Consider the following 18,788-nt stretch of genomic DNA (forward strand, 5'->3'; position numbering starts at 1 on the left):
AGCTGTGTGGGGCGCCTGGGTGGCGCAGTCGGTTAAGCGTCCGACTTCAGCCAGGTCACGATCTCGCGGTCCGTGAGTTCGAGCCCCGCGTCGGGCTCTGGGCTGATGGCTCGGAGCCTGGAGCCTGTTTCCGATTCTGTGTCTCCCTCTCTCTCTGCCCCTCCCCCGTTCATGCTCTGTCTCTCTCTGTCCCAAAAATAAATAAACATTGAAAAAAAAATTTTTTTTAATAAATAAATAAATAAATAAATGGCTTAGCTGTGAAAAGCATTTATAAAAACCTAATCATGTAAATACTGAACAATGATCTAACCATAATTAAAATATACATATACCAAGATGAGGAAATGGGACTACAGGGGGCATACATGTGTGTATCTGGAGGGCAGGTAGCAGTGAAATAAAGAGCTAAATCCTAATCTTTAATACTGGGATGCCAAATAAACATTCCTTAAATGAAAATAAAGTATCAATATAAATATATTACTTAGAGATAAAAAGTAAAGACCAATTAATAGATTTAAAATATTAAAAGTACTGGATAATAAGCAGAGGAAAACTGCCAAGGGAGACAGGGTAACAGTACTACTGCTTTCATAAGTAACCCTGTAGAACCATTTGATTCTAAATTCTGTACATATATCACTGTGATAAAAATTAAAACTAAAAGACTAAAAAAGAAGGAGGGAGGAGGAGCATTAGTTATGGAACTTAAGAGAAAAAGAAACTTGGAGCCAAAAAAAAAGGGGGGGAGGGGCGCCTGGGTGACTCAGACGGTTAAGCATCCGACTTCTGCTCAGGTCATGATCTCACGGTTTATGAGTTCGAGCCCCGGATCAGGCTCTGTGCTGACAGCTCGGAGCCTGGAGCCTCCTTCGGATTCTGTGTCTCTCCTTCTCTCTGCCCCTCCCCCTGCTCATACTGTGTCTCTCTCTCTCTCATAAATAAATAAACATATATTTTAAAAAGCTATACATAAATTTTATTTATTTATTTATTTATTTATTTATTTATTTATTTATTTTGTTTTTAGTGAATTCTATGCCCAATGTGGGGCTCAAACTCATGAGCCTGAGATCAAGAGTTGCATGCTCTACCAACTGAGCTAGCCAGGCACCCCTAAAATTTACTTTTAAATCACCTGGACTATTTGAAACCAATGAGAACACTCCGTATATTAATGTAAATCTTATTCTCAGCTTCCAAATTAACACTGTACATTTTTTTTTAATTTTTTTTTCAACATTTATTTATTTTTGGGACAGAGAGAGACAGAGCATGAACGGGGGAGGGGCAGAGAGAGAGGGAGACACAGAATAGGAAACAGGCTCCAGGCTCTGAGCCATCAGCCCAGAGCCTGACGCGGGGCTCGAACTCACGGACCGTGAGATCATGACCTGGCTGAAGTCGGACGCTTAACCGACTGCGCCACCCAGGCGCCCCAACACTGTACATTTTAAACAAGTAAGTTTCCAACTCTTAGATTTGGCAGTAGGATGATGCTTGTCATCATGGATGAAAAGTACATGAAGATCACTGTCTAAAAATAAATCATTTCATGAGCAAAATTATTAAATATTACATTTTTACAAAAAGACATTCTCCAGTGTTTATAAACATAATACTTAATGACATACTAGTCTCTTAATATCCACTTAGTAATTTACATTATGAGGTATCAACTTAAATATCTGAACTAAACAGATAAAATTATATATTATATTTAAGGCTGTTACATTTTTATCTATCATTCAAAATCTTTAGCACATTTTTCAAAGCTGATTTAAGGAAATCTTGAGATGAATACATTGTTTGGTATACTGAGTCCTTATCAGTACCTGATCATTTACCCTCCAACCTTACAAACATTATTCAAGTTCTCCAAATCTTCTACCCATCATTTATACATTCACCGCCATCCAATATTTACTGAACACTTAAAATACACCTGGCACTGCACCTATCCTGGTACCAGAGATTCATCATCATGTCTGACAATAAACATGTTAATTATATATTATGATAAAGGCTACAAATGAACGTTACAGAATAGTACAACACTGATGGAAAACCATTTCATATAAGATAAGAGAAGGCCTTACTGCGGCCATCAGAGCTTGGACTTCAGGTATGAAGAATGAGCCAGACCTGTGAAAATTTGTAAGCAGCCTTTCCAGCCTGAGAGGAAAGGAATCAACAGAATCTCATTTGAATTGTAGGATGACACTGGCTGCTGCCATGAAACTAGAAAACCACTGCATGGTATCTTAGAAAGAGATGATGGCAGCTAGGACTAGAGTGGCAGCAGTGAAGATGAATAGAAGTTAACAGACTAGACTGGATACCAAACTAAATGAAGTAGATGGCCAACTCAAACTGGGGATAAGAAGATAGGCCAGATGGTGAAAGAAAGGAAAAACTGAGGAAGTCTGCAAGATTCTTCACTTTACCAACTATCTTGCAATAGCGGTACTAATTATTATCCTGGAAGAAAGACTAGGGGGGGACTACTTTGATGGAAGGGTCCTTTTCATAATGCAATCTCTTTAGAGTCTTTCACAAGTCATTAAAAAAGGCAAGAATCACAGCAAACCTTAAAAGCCTTTTCCTCTGAGGGCTACAATGCTGAGACAACCTAACTTCTTTATGGAAATGAAAGAGGAGCTGGAGAATTTCTTTGTGAAACTTCATTTTAGCATAGTTTCCTTTAATGCTGTGCAACATCAAGGATTCCAAGAACCATATTACAGCAAGGTCTTGATATATCGATTTTTCTGAACCTTGTCTACAAAATAGTTATTAACTTGAGATTTCCCTGAACTAATGTCCCTGACTTATGTCAATGAACACTAAATCCCTAATAAGGAAGGGTGTTAAAGAAGGCCTTCATCTTTGAATAGATAGGTCTTCTAATAGATAGGTCTCTGACTTTAATGTAAATACTAAAATACTAGTTTCATCAGGCTTTTGTGTTGGTTAGTAATTAATGATCCACCTTTTATTTTCAAAAGATCCTTATTACTAGATAAGGAACAAGAAAATTTATTAGCATAAAGAAAGAGGTGGAGTGGCTCAATTTAAATATTCATTTTTTTAAAAAGCAGATTTTTTGTTTAAAGTTATTCATTTAAGTAATCTAAACCTAATGTGGGACTCAAACTCACAATCCGGAGATCAAGAGTCCCATGCTCCTTAGACTAAACCAGCCAGGTACCCCTGCAGTGGCTCAATTTAAATACATACATCAAGAAGCCTAAAAGGTAAAAGCAGAAGCATAAACAAGTCCTGAGCAGAGAAGCCATACTTTCTGGATACAGTATGAAAAGAACTCTCAGTCCCATCTTAGTCTTCTGAGTACCATTATCAAACCATCGCCCATTTTTTCTAATTGGAGTATAATTGACATACAACATTATATCAGTTTTAGGTGATCTGACAATTATATACATTACAAAATGCTCACCATGATTAGTGTAGTTAGCATCTGTCGCCAAAGTTATTACAATATTATTGACTATATTCTCTCTGCTGAACTTTCTATCCCTGTGACTTAATTATAACTAGAGTTTGTATCTTTTTTTTTTTAATTTTTTTTTCAACGTTTATTTATTTTGGGGACAGAGAGAGACAGAGCATGAACGGGCGAGGGGCAGAGAGAGAGGGAGACACAGAATCGGAAACAGGCTCCAGGCTCTGAGCCATCAGCCCAGAGCCCGACGCGGGGCTCGAACTCATGGACCGTGAGATCGTGACCTGGTTGAAGTCGGACGCTTAACCGACTGCACCACCCAGGCGCCCCTAGAGTTTGTATCTCTTAATCTCCTTCACCTAGTTTACCCATTCCCTCACCTGCCTCCCCTCTGGCAACCACTAACTTGTTTCTCTATATTTATGAGTCTGTTTCTCTTTGTTGCTGTTGGTTTGTTCATTTGTTTTTTAGATTCCACATATAAGTGAAACCATATGGTATTTGCTTTTCTCTGTCTGACTTGTTTCATTTAGCGTAATACCCTCTAGGTCTATCCATGTTGTCCAGATTCAAATCACCAACATTTTTTTTTTTTTAAGTAGGATTCACACCCAGTATGGAGCCCAATGCAGGACTTGAACTTACAACCCTGAGATCAAGACCTAGGCTGAGATCAAGAGTCAGATGCTTAACCAACTGATCCACCCAGGCACCTCAAAACCACCAACTTTTAATTCATAAATAAAATACCTTCACCTCTGCAGCTATTTAACATCAAACCTTCTAATCCAGCTCTCAGACTTAATCTTTAGTACTCCAAATCCAAAGATGGATTTCCTATAGTCCTAGCAAGAATAATAATCATTTCTCAAACTTTTCCTGTGACCTACATATTATCAAGTACCAAAAATCTTCCCTTTCTCCTGAAAAAACAACTCATGATTGGTTGGTCACCACATTACTAACCCTAGGTTACTTACACATCTTTCTGGAAGGCGACCCTGAATGCTGTCACTGTGAAGTCTCACTAACCAGGCACAAGACAAACAATTAACAACAACAACAAAAAAAAACACAACAACAGCTGTTCAGTTTGGTAAATGGAAGGCCATTATCCATCAAGTGATGTCACCTCATTCTGCTCATCCTCCCCAAATCCAGGGTTCATTAGTGTATTTATCTCCTTTTTGTCATGGACACTCCATACGGAGTGTCGAACTGGAGACTATGAAGAACAGCACCTATGTAATTATTTAGGTGACTACATATAAAGAGACTAACTTAAAACTGCCCCATTTTTCTCCTTTATGTATAATAACAGCTGGTTAGGTATACTTGCAAATGGCTTAACCAAAACTTGCAATTCCACTGTAATGCAAGAGTTCACTGATGGATTTAATAAATTCAGATGAAGGCAAATTAAGTGTCTTAATAAGAGAAAACAGTGCATCCTAGAAGATGCCAACTGTGAAATTAAATTTTCACTTATACAATGATATATTATACTAAACCACCTAACATCACATCATAGGCAGTATAATATCAACAAAATTTTAGTATTAACACTACGAAACTTGATGAATAAAATCTTGATTGGTGAGTCATTGTTTTAGAGCATATTAGGGCTGGTAGATAATAAGCAAAATGAAAAGTACTGGAATCTTCAACTATTACATGCTTAATTATTTCACTAGCAAAGACAATAACCTTTAAGTGACGAGGAAATAAAACTCTTTAATACACAATTATTGAGCACATACAATGAAATGAATAGTGTTAGGGCACTTTCAGGCCAATACACCAACACACACTCTACATTCCTATAGCACTTCGTTCTATAGCACTGTAGAATTTAACATACTACATGTTAGTTATTTACAAATGATATACATATATACTACTTTTTGCAAATATTGTCCATTATCAAACATACACAAAATAAGGGCACCTGAGCCAAAGTCGGACACTCAACTGACTGAGCCACCCAAGCACCCCAGTTCTTCTTAAGGAAAGGGATTAGAAGAAATTCACCCACTATATTTTATTAACATCATTTAAAAGTTAAGGACAATTTTAATTCAGCCAATTCTAGGGGGGAAAAAAAGCCTTATTATTCTCAGTTTCCAGAATGATGAAAAGGAGAGAGGAGCAGGAAGAAAGAATTAAAGAACTGGAGATTTTTAAGTTTCTCAGAGTTCTGAAATACTCTAAACTTCAACTCCTCTTTCATTCAGTATTTTTTAATACTATGCTCCAAGCATTTAGAATATATTTTCAGGAATTAACAAGCCACAAACTTAGATGCAATAGGAAGTGAAATAAAGAGATGAACATAGCTGCTAAAATTCTCAGTACTCGTGAAGTACAGTAGATGTACTTCAGAAAATACCAGCAATCTAAACCAGGGTCAAGCCTTTCAAGGAAAAGCCTATTTGCATTCTATTCAAGATATTCAAGGGGCGCCTGGGTGGCGCAGTCGGTTAAGCGTCCGACTTCAGCCAGGTCACGATCTCACGGTCCGTGAGTTCGAGCCCCGCGTCGGGCTCTGGGCTGATGGCTCAGAGCCTGGAGCCTGTTTCCGCTTCTGTGTCTCCCTCTCTCTCTGCCCCTCCCCCGTTCATGCTCTGTCTCTGTCTGTCCCATAAATAAATTTAAAAAAAAAAAAAAAAGATATTCAAGACAGATAACAAAAATAAAAGCTACCACAATCTCCCTTAAAAAACTTTAAAGGTATGCTTTCAGAAAACTATTAATGTTTATATAACTGGCACACAGTCTAGCTAAAATAGCATGCAAAATCAATCTCCTAATTTCTAGCGCTTCTGAAATGTAAATGAGAAGTCACTAAACTGCCCTTCGCTTAGGTAGTGTTATCTGTCATTAACATAACACTCCATTTCCAAGGCTCTGTTTTACAAGATAAATTGCCTGCAATTCCATGTTTGCTTCCAGCAATATACAGTTGACTATTTTTTTTAATACTACCTAAATATGGTTAGGCATTATTTACTGGTCAGTAATTTTAAGAAAGCCAAGAGGGGTAGGCATTTCAGTAGTTTATCAAACTTGCTTTTTTACTTGTACAGTGATTCATATAACCTACATTGTGTTTGTCCAATCCTCTCCCTAACACCCACCCCTATTCACCCTAAAAAGTAAATAAGACCAACAGATAGAGGTTTTGGTACCTATTTAGTTCATGTGCCCCCCCAAAAATTCCCAAACCATTTTTTAGCTCTACCAAAGTTTTATAAATTCTTTCTATATAACCTCAGTAAATGAAATTCTATATTAAAGTCTAACATTTACTACGGTAAATAGTATATTCAAAAGAATTGCCCACTTTAAAAAAAAAAAAAAAGCTCCTGGTTTACATTTAGAAATACTACTTATCAGTTTGGTTCTCTCTTTTGCTTTAATTTTCTTCTGGAGCAAAACTGATAAAACAAATTTATTCAAAGAAGAGTTAAAGGTCTTAACAAATATTTTGCTACCTCTTCAAATATACATTTTAAATTCAACAGGCAAACACTTCATAATAAATTGAACAAAGACCTTCAATCAAATCAGTTTAAAACACACCAACTATTAATTTCCTTTATATTTACAAAAGTACTAAAATCTTAGTTTGATATGAGAGTAAGTGGGGTACAGTTGAATAAAAGTTAAATTTTAGAATTCCTTTAATGCCAGCTACATCACCCTCAAACTTAAGAAACGAAATACTTCTAAACCATGAAGCTGTGAATCAATTTGATTGATGTCCTCTTTCATGCCATGTAAAGCCATTGCCTAATTGAGGCCAGACCTGTCAGGCTCAACAGCATCCCGGAAATGACCAGCCTACTAGGGCTGGAAACACATCAAGAATTTGGAATATTTCTCATATTGAGAAAAAAGTTCAAGTAAAATTGTCCATAAGAACAATCATTCATTGTTCTGTAGAAAAAAATATATAAAAAGCATATTTTCGTTATTCTGGTCAGTCCACAATGAACACATACACCTAAATTCTTTATTTTCAGGTGATATCCCACTGAATTTACCTTTGTTTCTTACATACAAACAAGAGTTTACTACTAAATCCTCATTTTGAATGTCTGTCTTTTAAGCCAATTTTTATTTTATAGCCTTAGCTACTGAAACCATCACCTGGAGCATGGCTGGTTTCTTGACTTAGAAACCTGTTAACAATAATGCCAAGCATCCAACCTGCTTAATGTTTCACTTCTTATCAAAAAAAAAAAAACCATTAAATGTCGAAAAGAAATACACGCATACATACATACACACACACACTCAAATCCCACTCATGAAAAATTAAGTCACATTCCGGCCATAAACTGCAATAGACACTTCCAGTTAGCGTGTGCTTTAGTAATCACCGACAGCGGTATCAGAGAAAGTGGTAGGGGGTTGGGGCTATTAGCAACACACTGTGCATCTGAGCCAATAAGCAGCAGGCTAGGACTGGCAGCAAGGCCGGTCCCTAAAGGGAGCTATAACACAATATCAGAATGCTGAATTTCCGAATGCCATTTTATAGGAAGGGAGGGGGTGAGAACTGAGGATCAAGTGCAATAAAAGGCTCTGGCCAACGTCTAAGGAGAGGTAACCTAAGACAAGGTCTTGTGCAAAACCAGCTGTCCAGTCTCATCTCACCTCAAATACAACTTAATTTCAGGTCGTTCTTAGCAAAGTCAGCCGCTCAAAAGGTGAGGGGGTGGCAGGAGTGGATGACGATAGCCCCCTAGAGACTAGCAAAGGCCCTCGGAAAAGGCGGAGACTCCACAACTGGAAGGGGCTTCCAACAGCAAAAAGAGAAGAGGGCTTTGCAGCCGCCTCCCCTCTCCCTTCCAACCAAGGTTGTTGGGTATGAGCTTAGGATGTTGTCGGGTTTTATGAAGGAGTGATATGAGAAAATGGCAGTAAAGGATGAGGGGGGCTGGAATGGCTGATGCCACCCAAGAAAGGAGGGAGAGAAGACTTCCCTGGACACATCCAAGACAACAACGCCACCAAAGATCACGGGCATTTCCGTGCCAGAGCCAGATACCCCTCTCTCTGGGAAAGCTTCTCCCCCTTTCCATACGGTCCTAATTCCCAAACACTGCTCCCACCCGACCCTTCTCCCTCATAATATTCCCCGTCGCTCCCCCAAAGAGGGCCTCCTTTCCCATCCTCCTCAGGCACCCTCAAGCGCTCAACCTCCCCTCCCCTTCCCCGGTCACCCACCCTCGGGGCAGCCTGTCGCTGGCCTCCCCCGCACCCCGTCCAGACCCCTCCCCCCCCTCACCTCTCCTCAGAGCCTCCTCGTAGCTGAGGAATCCGATCCGTGACTCCTTGGCGCCCATGCTCCCCTCATCCCCTCGGCCGGGGGTCGGAGCCTAATCTCGCCCCCACCCCCCCTCCCGCCTGCGACTAGGCGTCCCTGGGTGACGGTGTCGGCGTCCCCCAGCCCCCTCCTCTCCCCACACTAACAAGTGCGGCTTCTGCCCCGGCAGCTCCTCCCGGCCGCCGCCACCGCCTCCATGCCTAATCACGTGACCCGCTCCCACCCCGCCCCCTTCCCCTCCCTCCTACTCCGCCCTTTTCTCTCCTCCCTTCCCTTTCCTCCTCACGCCCTTTTCCCTCCCCCCACCCCCCTCCCGCCGGCCCCGCCGAGGGTCACCTGACCCGAGGCCGGGGATTGTTCCGGGTAATGGCCGCCAGGGACCACTCACTTCGCCCCGCCCCAAGCTCTCCGCGCGCAGGAGCGCAGAGGAGGGGCCGGATCCCGCGCGTAACGCATCATCTCCCAGTTTCCCTCCAATCCGAAGCCGCAATGCCGGGGAGCCTCCGCCCGTCTGCGGGGGTGGGGGGAGGTGACTTCCGGGGCGCTCGGGGCCGCGTCTCCCGCCCACGGGTTCTGGCGCCTGATGGGCGGGGCTGGAGCAACTGGCGGTTTGTCTGGCCCTGGCCAGGCCCTGTCTTGGGTGGAATCTTAGGGAATCGGGGTGTCAGGGGTGCAGTGAGAGAAAGAGGCAGGCAGGGGAGAAACTCCTAACGTTACGGAACGTAACGTTTTGGCTGGGAGGGAGTTGTGAGAAGAAAAGAGACTCTCAAGGATTTCCTGTGATGAAAGCATTCTTAATCCTGGTGGGGAGATCCCTGAGGAAAATGAACCTTGTGACAACGTTTAGAATATATTTCTATTCACGTTACCTGTACCTCCCCACCCCTGTTGACTCTAGATTTCCTTTCACATTCGCAAGCCCACCTCTGAGCCTGCCTCTACTGGAAACTGCTGTGCAAAAGGCTTCGGCTTACTTATGTGCAAGCATTGCCCACCCCCCCCCCCCCGGGGAGATGTGAGGTTTACGAGATTTACAACAGAGTTTCTTGCTTTTCAAAAAAATTTTTAATTGTGGTAAAATACAACTATTTTTAAGTACCTCATGAGTGGAATCATATGGTATTTCTCCCTTTTGTGCCTGGCTTATTTAACTTAGCATAATGTCCTCAAGGTTGGTCGCTGTTGTAACATGTCAGAATTTCTCAGATTTACAGAGTTCCCAGAATTCCACTTTTTAAGTGTATACCCAAAGAATTGAACTCAGGGACACATATTTATACACCCATATTTATAGAACATTATTGACAATAACCAAAATGTAGAAACAACCCAAGTGTCCAACAATGGACAGGTGAATAGATGTGGTATAGTTGGCGCTTGACCAACACTGATTTGAACTGCATGGATCCTCTTGTATGTAGATTTCTTTTTCTACAAATACAGTACAGTACTGTGAATGTATGTTCCTTAGTTCTTAGCATTTTCTTTCGTCTATTTTATTGTAAGTTATATATAGCATGCAATATATGTGTTAATGAACTTTTTACGTTATTGGCAAGTATTGGCAAGGCTTCTGGTTAGTCAACAGTAGGCTATTAGTAAAGTTTTGGAGGAATTATATAAGAGTTTTTGACTGCAGGAGGATTTGTGCCCCTGACCCTTTCACTGTTCAAGAGTTAACTGTATAGGGGCACCTGGGTGGCTCAGTTAAGAGCCCGACTTCAGTTCAGCTCATGATCTTACAGTTGGGTTCCTGGGTTAGAACCCAGCATTGGGCTCTCTGCTGTCAGCAAGCAGTCTGCCGTGGATCTTCTGTCTCCCTCCCTCTCTGCTGCTCCCTAGCTTGCTCTCTCTCTCTCTCTCTCTCTCTCAAAATTAAATAAACATTAAAAAAAAAAAAAAGAAAAGAGTTAACTGTATGTACAGTGGAATGCACTTTTTTAAGTCTATTCAATTTGTTTTTGTTAGTCTTCACCCTCAAAGTCACAGTATAAAGCTTTTGGATAAGGAAAGAACTTTTAAAAAATAACCATTTGGATTAGATTACACAGGAGGTGCCAGTTAGGTAATTCAGACCCAGCGAAAGGATTTTAATTCCTTAAGCCAACAGATTATAATATGTCCTGCTAAAGAAAGAAGGTAATACTCTTGTTTCTGTACTCACCTTTCCTGGCAGACCAGATGAACAGCGTGGCTTTATTAGTCACTGTGTTGCCCTTTTCAGTTCACTGTGAGGCAGTTAATTTTAAGACCTCAGATTAGTTAAAGGCCATGAATAAAGGGGTTGGGAATGTATTTCAAAGCCTTTAATTTCCAGATCATTAATTTGGTGTAGACAGAAGTATCCAGACAATACTTAGATTGTCATCTTCAGCCTATACTTAGATTATCGTAATTAATGGGAAGTGAATCTTAAGGGCTCAGCTGTATACAGGGGAAAAGACCCTCAAGAATTCAACTGCAACATACCTAAGTATTATTACTGTCCCAAATAATCACTACCTAAAGCCAACCTTGGTACACAAAAGACAGACCTGGGTGATTGTCTACCCATTTGATTTACAGTGGAATTGGAAGCAAATTGTTTTAGGTCTTTGTAGTACTTGCCAAACTTGAAAGGTGAGACTAGAGTTGGACTTAATCTATCACATTAAATAGTAAATTATTATACTCAGCAAAGAATAGAATATGAACTTTATAATGAAAGATTTAGAGCAGTACTAACACACAAGAACTTTAAAATTCTCCTGCTTGGTTTCAGGCCTGGCTTCCTATAGGGCCATAAAAATTTTCACCCCGTCACAGCATTTACCATGGATTACACACTTCTCAAAATTTTGGGTTCAGATAGCAAACTAAGACATAGTATTTCTCCTTTGTGTGAGTTAAATTAAGCATATTATTGAAAGCAGTGAAGCAGGCAGTTATGTCTGATGGGAATTTTAAATGTTAAGCTGGGATTAAAACTTGCCTTTTGGTTTGTATTACACAGTATCAGGCAGTCAAATGTTAAACACCCCTCTCTAAGTTAAAACTGACACAGTACTTAAGTTTCATTATGAGAAAACCTAAAGTCTACTTGTCATGCTGAAAGGAATTCTATTAATCATTTAGTTTCTTCACTTTCATTATATTTCACTTTAATCCACTGAAGAGTTGGCCAGAGACCTGACTCTAAGCATTAGGTTGCACTTGGGGAACCATTCTTTTCACTATAATTACATACCTGTGAAAGAGCTGTCCATATGAAGATTTAAAGCATGGGAGATTGGCATGTAATTTCTGCTTCCAGTTGAGCAACCCAAATGACAGAGGTCCTCAGTTTATACTCTCAGAGAAATCACACAGGAATAGGACAGAGTCATTTTAGTACTTGCCAAAGAAGCTTAGGTCATAGACAGGGAGGTCAATACAATAAAGAAGGGTGCAACAGCACCCAATTCATGTATAACTTTATTTTCACCAAGTGAGGCCAACAATGTATGAAGCATGACTATACAATAAGAGAATTGATTTTTTTTGGGAATGCAAGCTGGTGCAGCCACTCTGGAAAACAGTATGGAGGTTCCTCAAAAAACCAAAAATAGAACTACCCTACAACCCAGCAATTGCACTACTAGACATTGATTCAAGGGATACAGGTGTGCTGTTTCGAAGGGACACATGCACCCCCATGTTTATAGCAGCACTATCGACACTAGCCAAAGTATGGAAAAAGCCCAAATGTCCATCGATGGATGAATGGAAAAGAAGAAGCAATCAAAAAGAATGAAATCTTGCCATTTACAGCTACGTGGATGGAACTGGAGGGTATTATGCTAAGTGAATTAGAGAAAGACAAAAATCATATGACTTCACTCATATGAGGACTTTAAGAGACAAAACAGATGAACATAAGGGAAGGGAAACAAAAATAATATAAAAACAGGGGGGCAGGACAAAACAGAAGAGACTCATAAATATGGAGAACAAACTGAGGGTTACTGGAGGGGTTGTGGGAGAGGATGGGCTAAATGGGTAAGGGGCACTAAGGAATCTACTCCTGAAATCATTGTTGCACCATATGCTAACTAATTTGGATGTAAGGTTTAAAAAATAAAAAATTAGGGGCGCCTGGGTGGCGCAGTCGGTTAAGCGTCTGACTTCAGCCAGGTCACGATCTCGCGGCCCGTGAGTTCGAGCCCCGCGTCAGGCTCTGGGCTGATGGCTCGGAGCCTGGAGCCTGTTTCCGATTCTGTGTCTCCCTCTCTCTCTGCCCCTCCCCCATTCATGCTCTGTCTCTCTCTGTCCCAAAAATAAATAAAAAACGTTGAAAAAAAAATTTAAAAAAATAAATAAATAAATAAAAAATAAAAAATTAAATAAAAAAAAGAGAATTGATTTTTTTCCCCAGTATTATATACTTGTCACCTTATAATGACACAATATAAGGATGTGGTCACTTGTGTTGTATTTTTAAAATATTGTGTTTTAGAACAAATAAAAATATAACTTAAAAATTTTTTTTTTTAGACAGAGAGAGTGCGAGCCAGGGAGGGGCAGAGAGGGAGATGCAGAATCCAAAGCAGGCTCCAGGCTCTGAGCTGTCAGCACAGAGCCCGATGCGGGGCTCCAGTGCATGAGCCATAAGATCATGACCTGAGCTGAAGTCGGACACCCAACTGACTGAGATACCTGGTCACTATCTCGCATGAGATCACACCCTGCATGGCTCTGCACTGATGCACAGAGCCTGCTGGGGTATTTGGGAGTCTCTCCCTCCCTCTCTCTCTGCTTCTCCCCACTCAGGCTCCCCCCTTCTCAAAATAAGTATGTAAACATTTAAATATATATATAACTTTAAGCACTTTAAGCTATTTTTAATGAAAATAATATATATTCTATGTTAAAAAATGTTTTTCCACCACTAAAAAAAGTGTATGTAAAGTAAAAGATCACACTTTTTTTTTAATTTTTTTTTAACATTTATTTATTTTTGAGACAGAGAGAGACAGAGCATGAACGCAGGAGGATCAGAGAGAGGGAGACACAGAATTCGAAACAGGCTCCAGGCTCTGAACTGTCAGCACAGAGCCTGACACAGGGCTCGAACTCACAAGCAGTGAGACCATGACCTGAGTTGAAGTCAGATGCTTAACCAACCGAGCCACCAGGCACCCCAAAGATCACACTTTCTAATTCACCCAGTCTCATTCCCTCATTCCAATTTTCTGTAACTACACCCACTGCACACCTTCTTCATAGTCCACATACTGATCTGCAATTTGTTTTTCACTCAATGGTATAGCTCAAATTGGTTTTCATATCACCTTATAGAACTACCTTATTCTTTTTAACATATATAATATGCCAATTTTGTGTATTTAATGTATAATTAACCAATTACCTGTTGACAAACATTAGATTGTTTCGTTTCAATATTACAAACACTATTGCAATAAACATCCTAATACAAATATCATCTTAACATATATGACTGCATCTGTAGATGGGATTTCCAGAAATTGAACTTCAGAGTCTAAGAGTATGTTAGATGTTGCTGAATTGCCAGCCTAAAGATTTGGATCAATTTACATTCTAATCAAGAGTATCAGAGAAAGCCAATTTCCTTTCACCTTGCTAACATTAATATCAATTTAAGCTGATTTTTGTCATTACCCTCTACCTATCACAAATCCCGTCAGCACAGAACTGAATCCCTGCTTTTTTTTTTTTTTAAGTTTGTTTATTTATTTTTGAGAGAGGGAGAGAGAGCACAGCAGAGGAGGGACAGAGAGAGAGAAGGAGACACAAATTCTGAAACAAGTTCCAGGCTCTGAACTCTCAGTACAGAGCCTGACACAGGGCTTGAACCCATGAACCAGGAGATCATGACCAGAGCCACAGTCGGACGCTGAGCCCCAGACACCCCTGAATCCCTGTTTTTCTAAACATGAAATTCATTTTCATTTTAAACCTGAACAAAATATTTTAGGAATGACTAAAAAAATATCATTCTCTAGTCTGCATTTAAAGATGTTTCTCCTGGGGCGCCTGGGTGGCTCAGTCGGTTAAGCATCCGACTTCGGCTCAGGTCACGATCTCGCGGTCCGTGGGTTCGAGCCCCGCGTCGGGCTCTGTGCTGACAGCTCAGAGCTTGGAGCCTGTTTCGGATCCTGCGTCTCCCTCTTTCTCTGACCCTCCCCTGTTCATGCTCTCTCTCTCTCTCTGTCTCAAAAATAAATAAATGTTAAAAAAAAAACACTTAAAAAAAAAAGATGTTTCTCCTTTCTATTTATCATTCTTTAGAAGACACCTAAAATTGGCAAAATTTCAACAGGGCACATTCCCTAAGAGCTTCTGCTTCACAAGACACATAAGCTAAAACTAAGAATGGCAAAGAAGTAAAACATTCAAAGTGAAGGCCTTTAACTTAGACCTAGTTTAGAAGGTCTCTTTTTCTGTCTTACCACAATCCATGCTTGGCAAACAATTTGCACTACCCACTGAACCTGTGAGTAAATGTTTACTCTTTATAATATTGCAAATTGCCCTCCTCCACCCCAACTGCAATGAAGGTGTATTTACATCTCTTTCAACAGTTTACAAAGGTTGGGGAGTGGGTATTGTGTACAGTTCCTGAAAATTCAAGCAGTTTCTTTTTAGTCTTCCTCTGATCTTATTCCTTCTAATGTGGCAACTGCATTTTACTCTTAGGCCAGTTTTTTCCAGCAAAATACAAACTACAAGTTTAAGAATAAGTACATTAATTGAATTCTAATCAGCAGTTAAAACATAGAATAATACGGACTCCAGCTGTAAACAGATAAGATATACCTTACCTCACTTTCCAGGTTCTAAATAGACTTTGTCTAGTCATCTAAAGTCCAGCTTATCATACTAATATGCTTTGTTAGTTATTTGAGAAAAACCAACTCCAGCTGTATACCTTAGACTTTGATTTCTTTGTCTAGTAGATGAAAGATTTAAACTCAATCAGGCTTTTTCCAGTTCTTAAATTCTTTCTCTTTATCTCTTGAAATGTACATTCTTTTGCCAGCTCAAATCTTTTTATTTTTAGTTCAGCCTGAGTTTTCTTCTCACCTGGTTATTAACACAATACTTCTATTCTCTTTTCCACCTTTTGCTGAACTACCAATTTGCTGTTTGTCTAATTGTCCTCCCTTTCTCGACTCCAGGCTTACTTTTGATCAATAACTATTATTTTGATGGGGGAGGCCATGTATGTGTGGGGACAGAGGCTATATGGAAAATTTCTGTACTTTCTGCTCAATTTTTCCTCAAACCTAAAACTCTCCTAAAAAAATCTGATAACCAAAAATTCTGATACAGAGATGCACCTGCCTACATGTAAGTATTTAATAGCTAGCAATTGTGGTATAATTAAAAAACCCTTGAGAGAGATTCACTGTAGGAATGGGGATGGGGTAAATCGTTATTAGTCTTCAAAGGTTTTAGTACATGAAGCTAAATATGCAGTATGTGAGTTGTGATTTTAGGTTTAGGTAAAATTCTTTGGTGGTCCTGATCCAACAATTAGCATTTTTAAAAATCCCAACATTTTCTTCCAAAAAGATTTGAAAGCTATAAAATAGCATTTGGCTGAATGTTTTTTGGCAATTATATTCACTTACTGGGGGTAAGAGTGGAATCAAATCTGGATTTCTTTGAAAAAGGAAGGAAATTTATATAAAAACAGAGGAAGTTAAGTTTCTCACTCATGCGTATCTAACATCTCACTGTCCCAACATTTGGTATGGATGTTGCAAATAGTTGATTTTAACATTTATTAAACATTTTCTGTGTGCAAGGGACTGTGCTAAACCTTAGGGAATACCAAGACAATTTTTTTTAAAGCCTCTAAGAAGAACTATGATCAAGATAAATATAGTGTGTTATGGGAACTGAGAAGAGAGAGAGTCCAAAATAAAGGAGTGGCAGAGGGAGGGAAGCCTTGGGGGATGGGAGTCTTAAAAAACCAAGTAAGAAATCAGCCGTTCATTTACTCCTTCAATAAGCTCAAAGTGCCTTACTAGACAAGCATTGTCCTAGGTACTGAATATACAGATTTGAAGAAAGAAAGATTCCTGGTCTTATGAAATGTACATTTTAGTGGAAAAGAATAGACAATAAACAAAGTAAGTAAAATAATGGTAAGTTAGTTGGTAACAAGTTCTGTGGAGAAAAATTGCAGAGAAAGGAGACAGGAAGTGCTGAGATGAGGGTTGCAATTTAAAATAGAATAGTCAGGGGACTCCTGGGTGGCTCAGTGGGTTTTCAGCCCAGGTCATGATCTCACCATCAAGCCCCACATCAAGCCCACCTTGAGCCCTGCATCCAGTCCTGTCGGGCTCCTTGCTGAGTATCAAGCCTGCTTAAGACTCTCTCTTCCTCTGCCCCTCTTCCCTGCTTGCACGCTCTCTCTCTAAAATGAAAATAAAATAAAATAAAATAGAATGGTCAGGGGTGCTTGGGTATCTCATTTGGCTGAGCCTTTTGGCTTAGGTCATGATCCCAAGGTCATGGGATCAAGCCCCTGGTAGGCACCACACTGAGAGTGGAACCTGCTTAAGATTTTCTCTCCCTCTCTCTCTCTCCCCCCACCCCGCCCCTTTCCCCAGCTCGCATGCTCTGTCTCTAAAATAAAAATAAATAAAAAATTTTTTTCAAAGAAAACAAGGTGATTTAAAAAAATAAAATGGTCAGAGATGAGCAAAAACATGACATTTAAGCCAAAATCTGAAGGAGATGGTGGAGTAAAACTTGTGGATATCCTAGGCACCTTATTCCTGGCAGGTATAAGGATCAGCAACTGGGGCTGCAACAGTAAGGGAAGTGGATGGAGGCATATCCTCCCTGAAGAGGTTGGCTCTTACTATGTAGAAAATGGGATGCCACTGCAGAATTTTGCATAAAGAGATCTGTCAAACACTTTAAAAGGATCTCTTTGATGTGTTGAAAATGAACCAGAATGAGAGAAGAGACGAAAGGGTAAAGACGAGGGCTCCCAGCTGGCTCAGTTGGCAGAGCATGTGACTCTTGATTTCCAGGTTGTGAGTTTGCGCCCCATGTTAGGCATTGGGCGCACAGTTTACTAAGGAAGGGAGAGAGAGAGAGAAAGAAAGAGAGAAAGGAAGGTAGGGCAAAGACAGGGAGAACAGTTGGAAGGCTAATGCAGTTATCCAAGCAGGAAGGGTTAAGGGAGGTTGGGTCCAAGATAATATTTGAAGGAAGAGCCAACAGGATTTATTGGTAGACTGAATTGGGATATGTCAGAAAATAACCACTTTAAAGTTGGCGGTCTAAGTAACTAGGAGGCTAGAATTGCTATTCATTGAGATGTGGAAGACAATAGGAGGAGCAGGTTTGTGGGGCAAGTTCAGGAGCTCAGCTTTAGATCTGTTACATTTGAAATGCCTGTTAGACATCCAAGCAGAGATGTTGAATATGAAGTTAAATGAAGTGAGAAAAAGTTCAGGCTGGAGATACAAATTGAGAAGTCATTAGAGAATCATGGTACTTAAAGACATGAGACTGGATGAGATTGCCAAGGACACGATCTACTCCCAAAGTAACTGGGGCTTCCAACATTAAAAGTTCAGAGATGGGGAGGGGCACCTGGGTGGCTCAGTCGGTTGAGTGTCCGACTTCAGCTCAGGTCATGATCTCACAGGTCGTGAGTTTGAGCCCCACGTCAGGCTCTGTGCTGACAGCTCGGAGCCTGGAGCCTGCTTCAGATTCTGTGCCTCCCTCTCTCTCTGCCCCAACCCACTCTCATTCTGTCTCTGCTCTCTCAAAAATAAATAAACATTAAAAAAAATTTTTTTAAAGAGTTCAGAGATGGGGAACTAGCAAGAAGACTGAGAAGGTAACACCAGTGAGATAGGAAAGCAAAGCCTTTTGAGAGTGTGCCAGGAAAGAAGAAAAGTGTGAATAAAGGCACAGAGGTATAAAGTGGAACTCAAAACGTAAGAAGTTCTGCCT

General features: G+C 40.3%; 1 protein-coding gene across 2 annotated transcripts in view; it reads right to left on the reverse strand.

Moving 5' to 3' along the window:
* The window catches only part of USP32 (ubiquitin specific peptidase 32), a 246,595-nt gene extending 237,705 nt beyond the window's left edge, over window positions 1-8,890 (reverse strand). For both annotated transcript variants that reach the window (XM_040496917.1, XM_040496916.1), the window contains exon 1: window positions 8,766-8,890. In XM_040496917.1, the coding sequence (XP_040352851.1) occupies window positions 8,766-8,823 (58 nt within the window). In that variant the 5' untranslated portion in view covers window positions 8,824-8,890. The remainder of the gene's footprint in view (window positions 1-8,765) is intronic.
* Between the last annotated feature and the right edge of the window lie 9,898 nt (window positions 8,891-18,788).

Source organism: Herpailurus yagouaroundi, unplaced genomic scaffold (assembly GCF_014898765.1).
Source record: "Herpailurus yagouaroundi ecotype Mexico unplaced genomic scaffold, PumYag 189, whole genome shotgun sequence".
In the NCBI taxonomy this organism is placed as follows: Eukaryota; Metazoa; Chordata; class Mammalia; order Carnivora; family Felidae; genus Herpailurus; species Herpailurus yagouaroundi.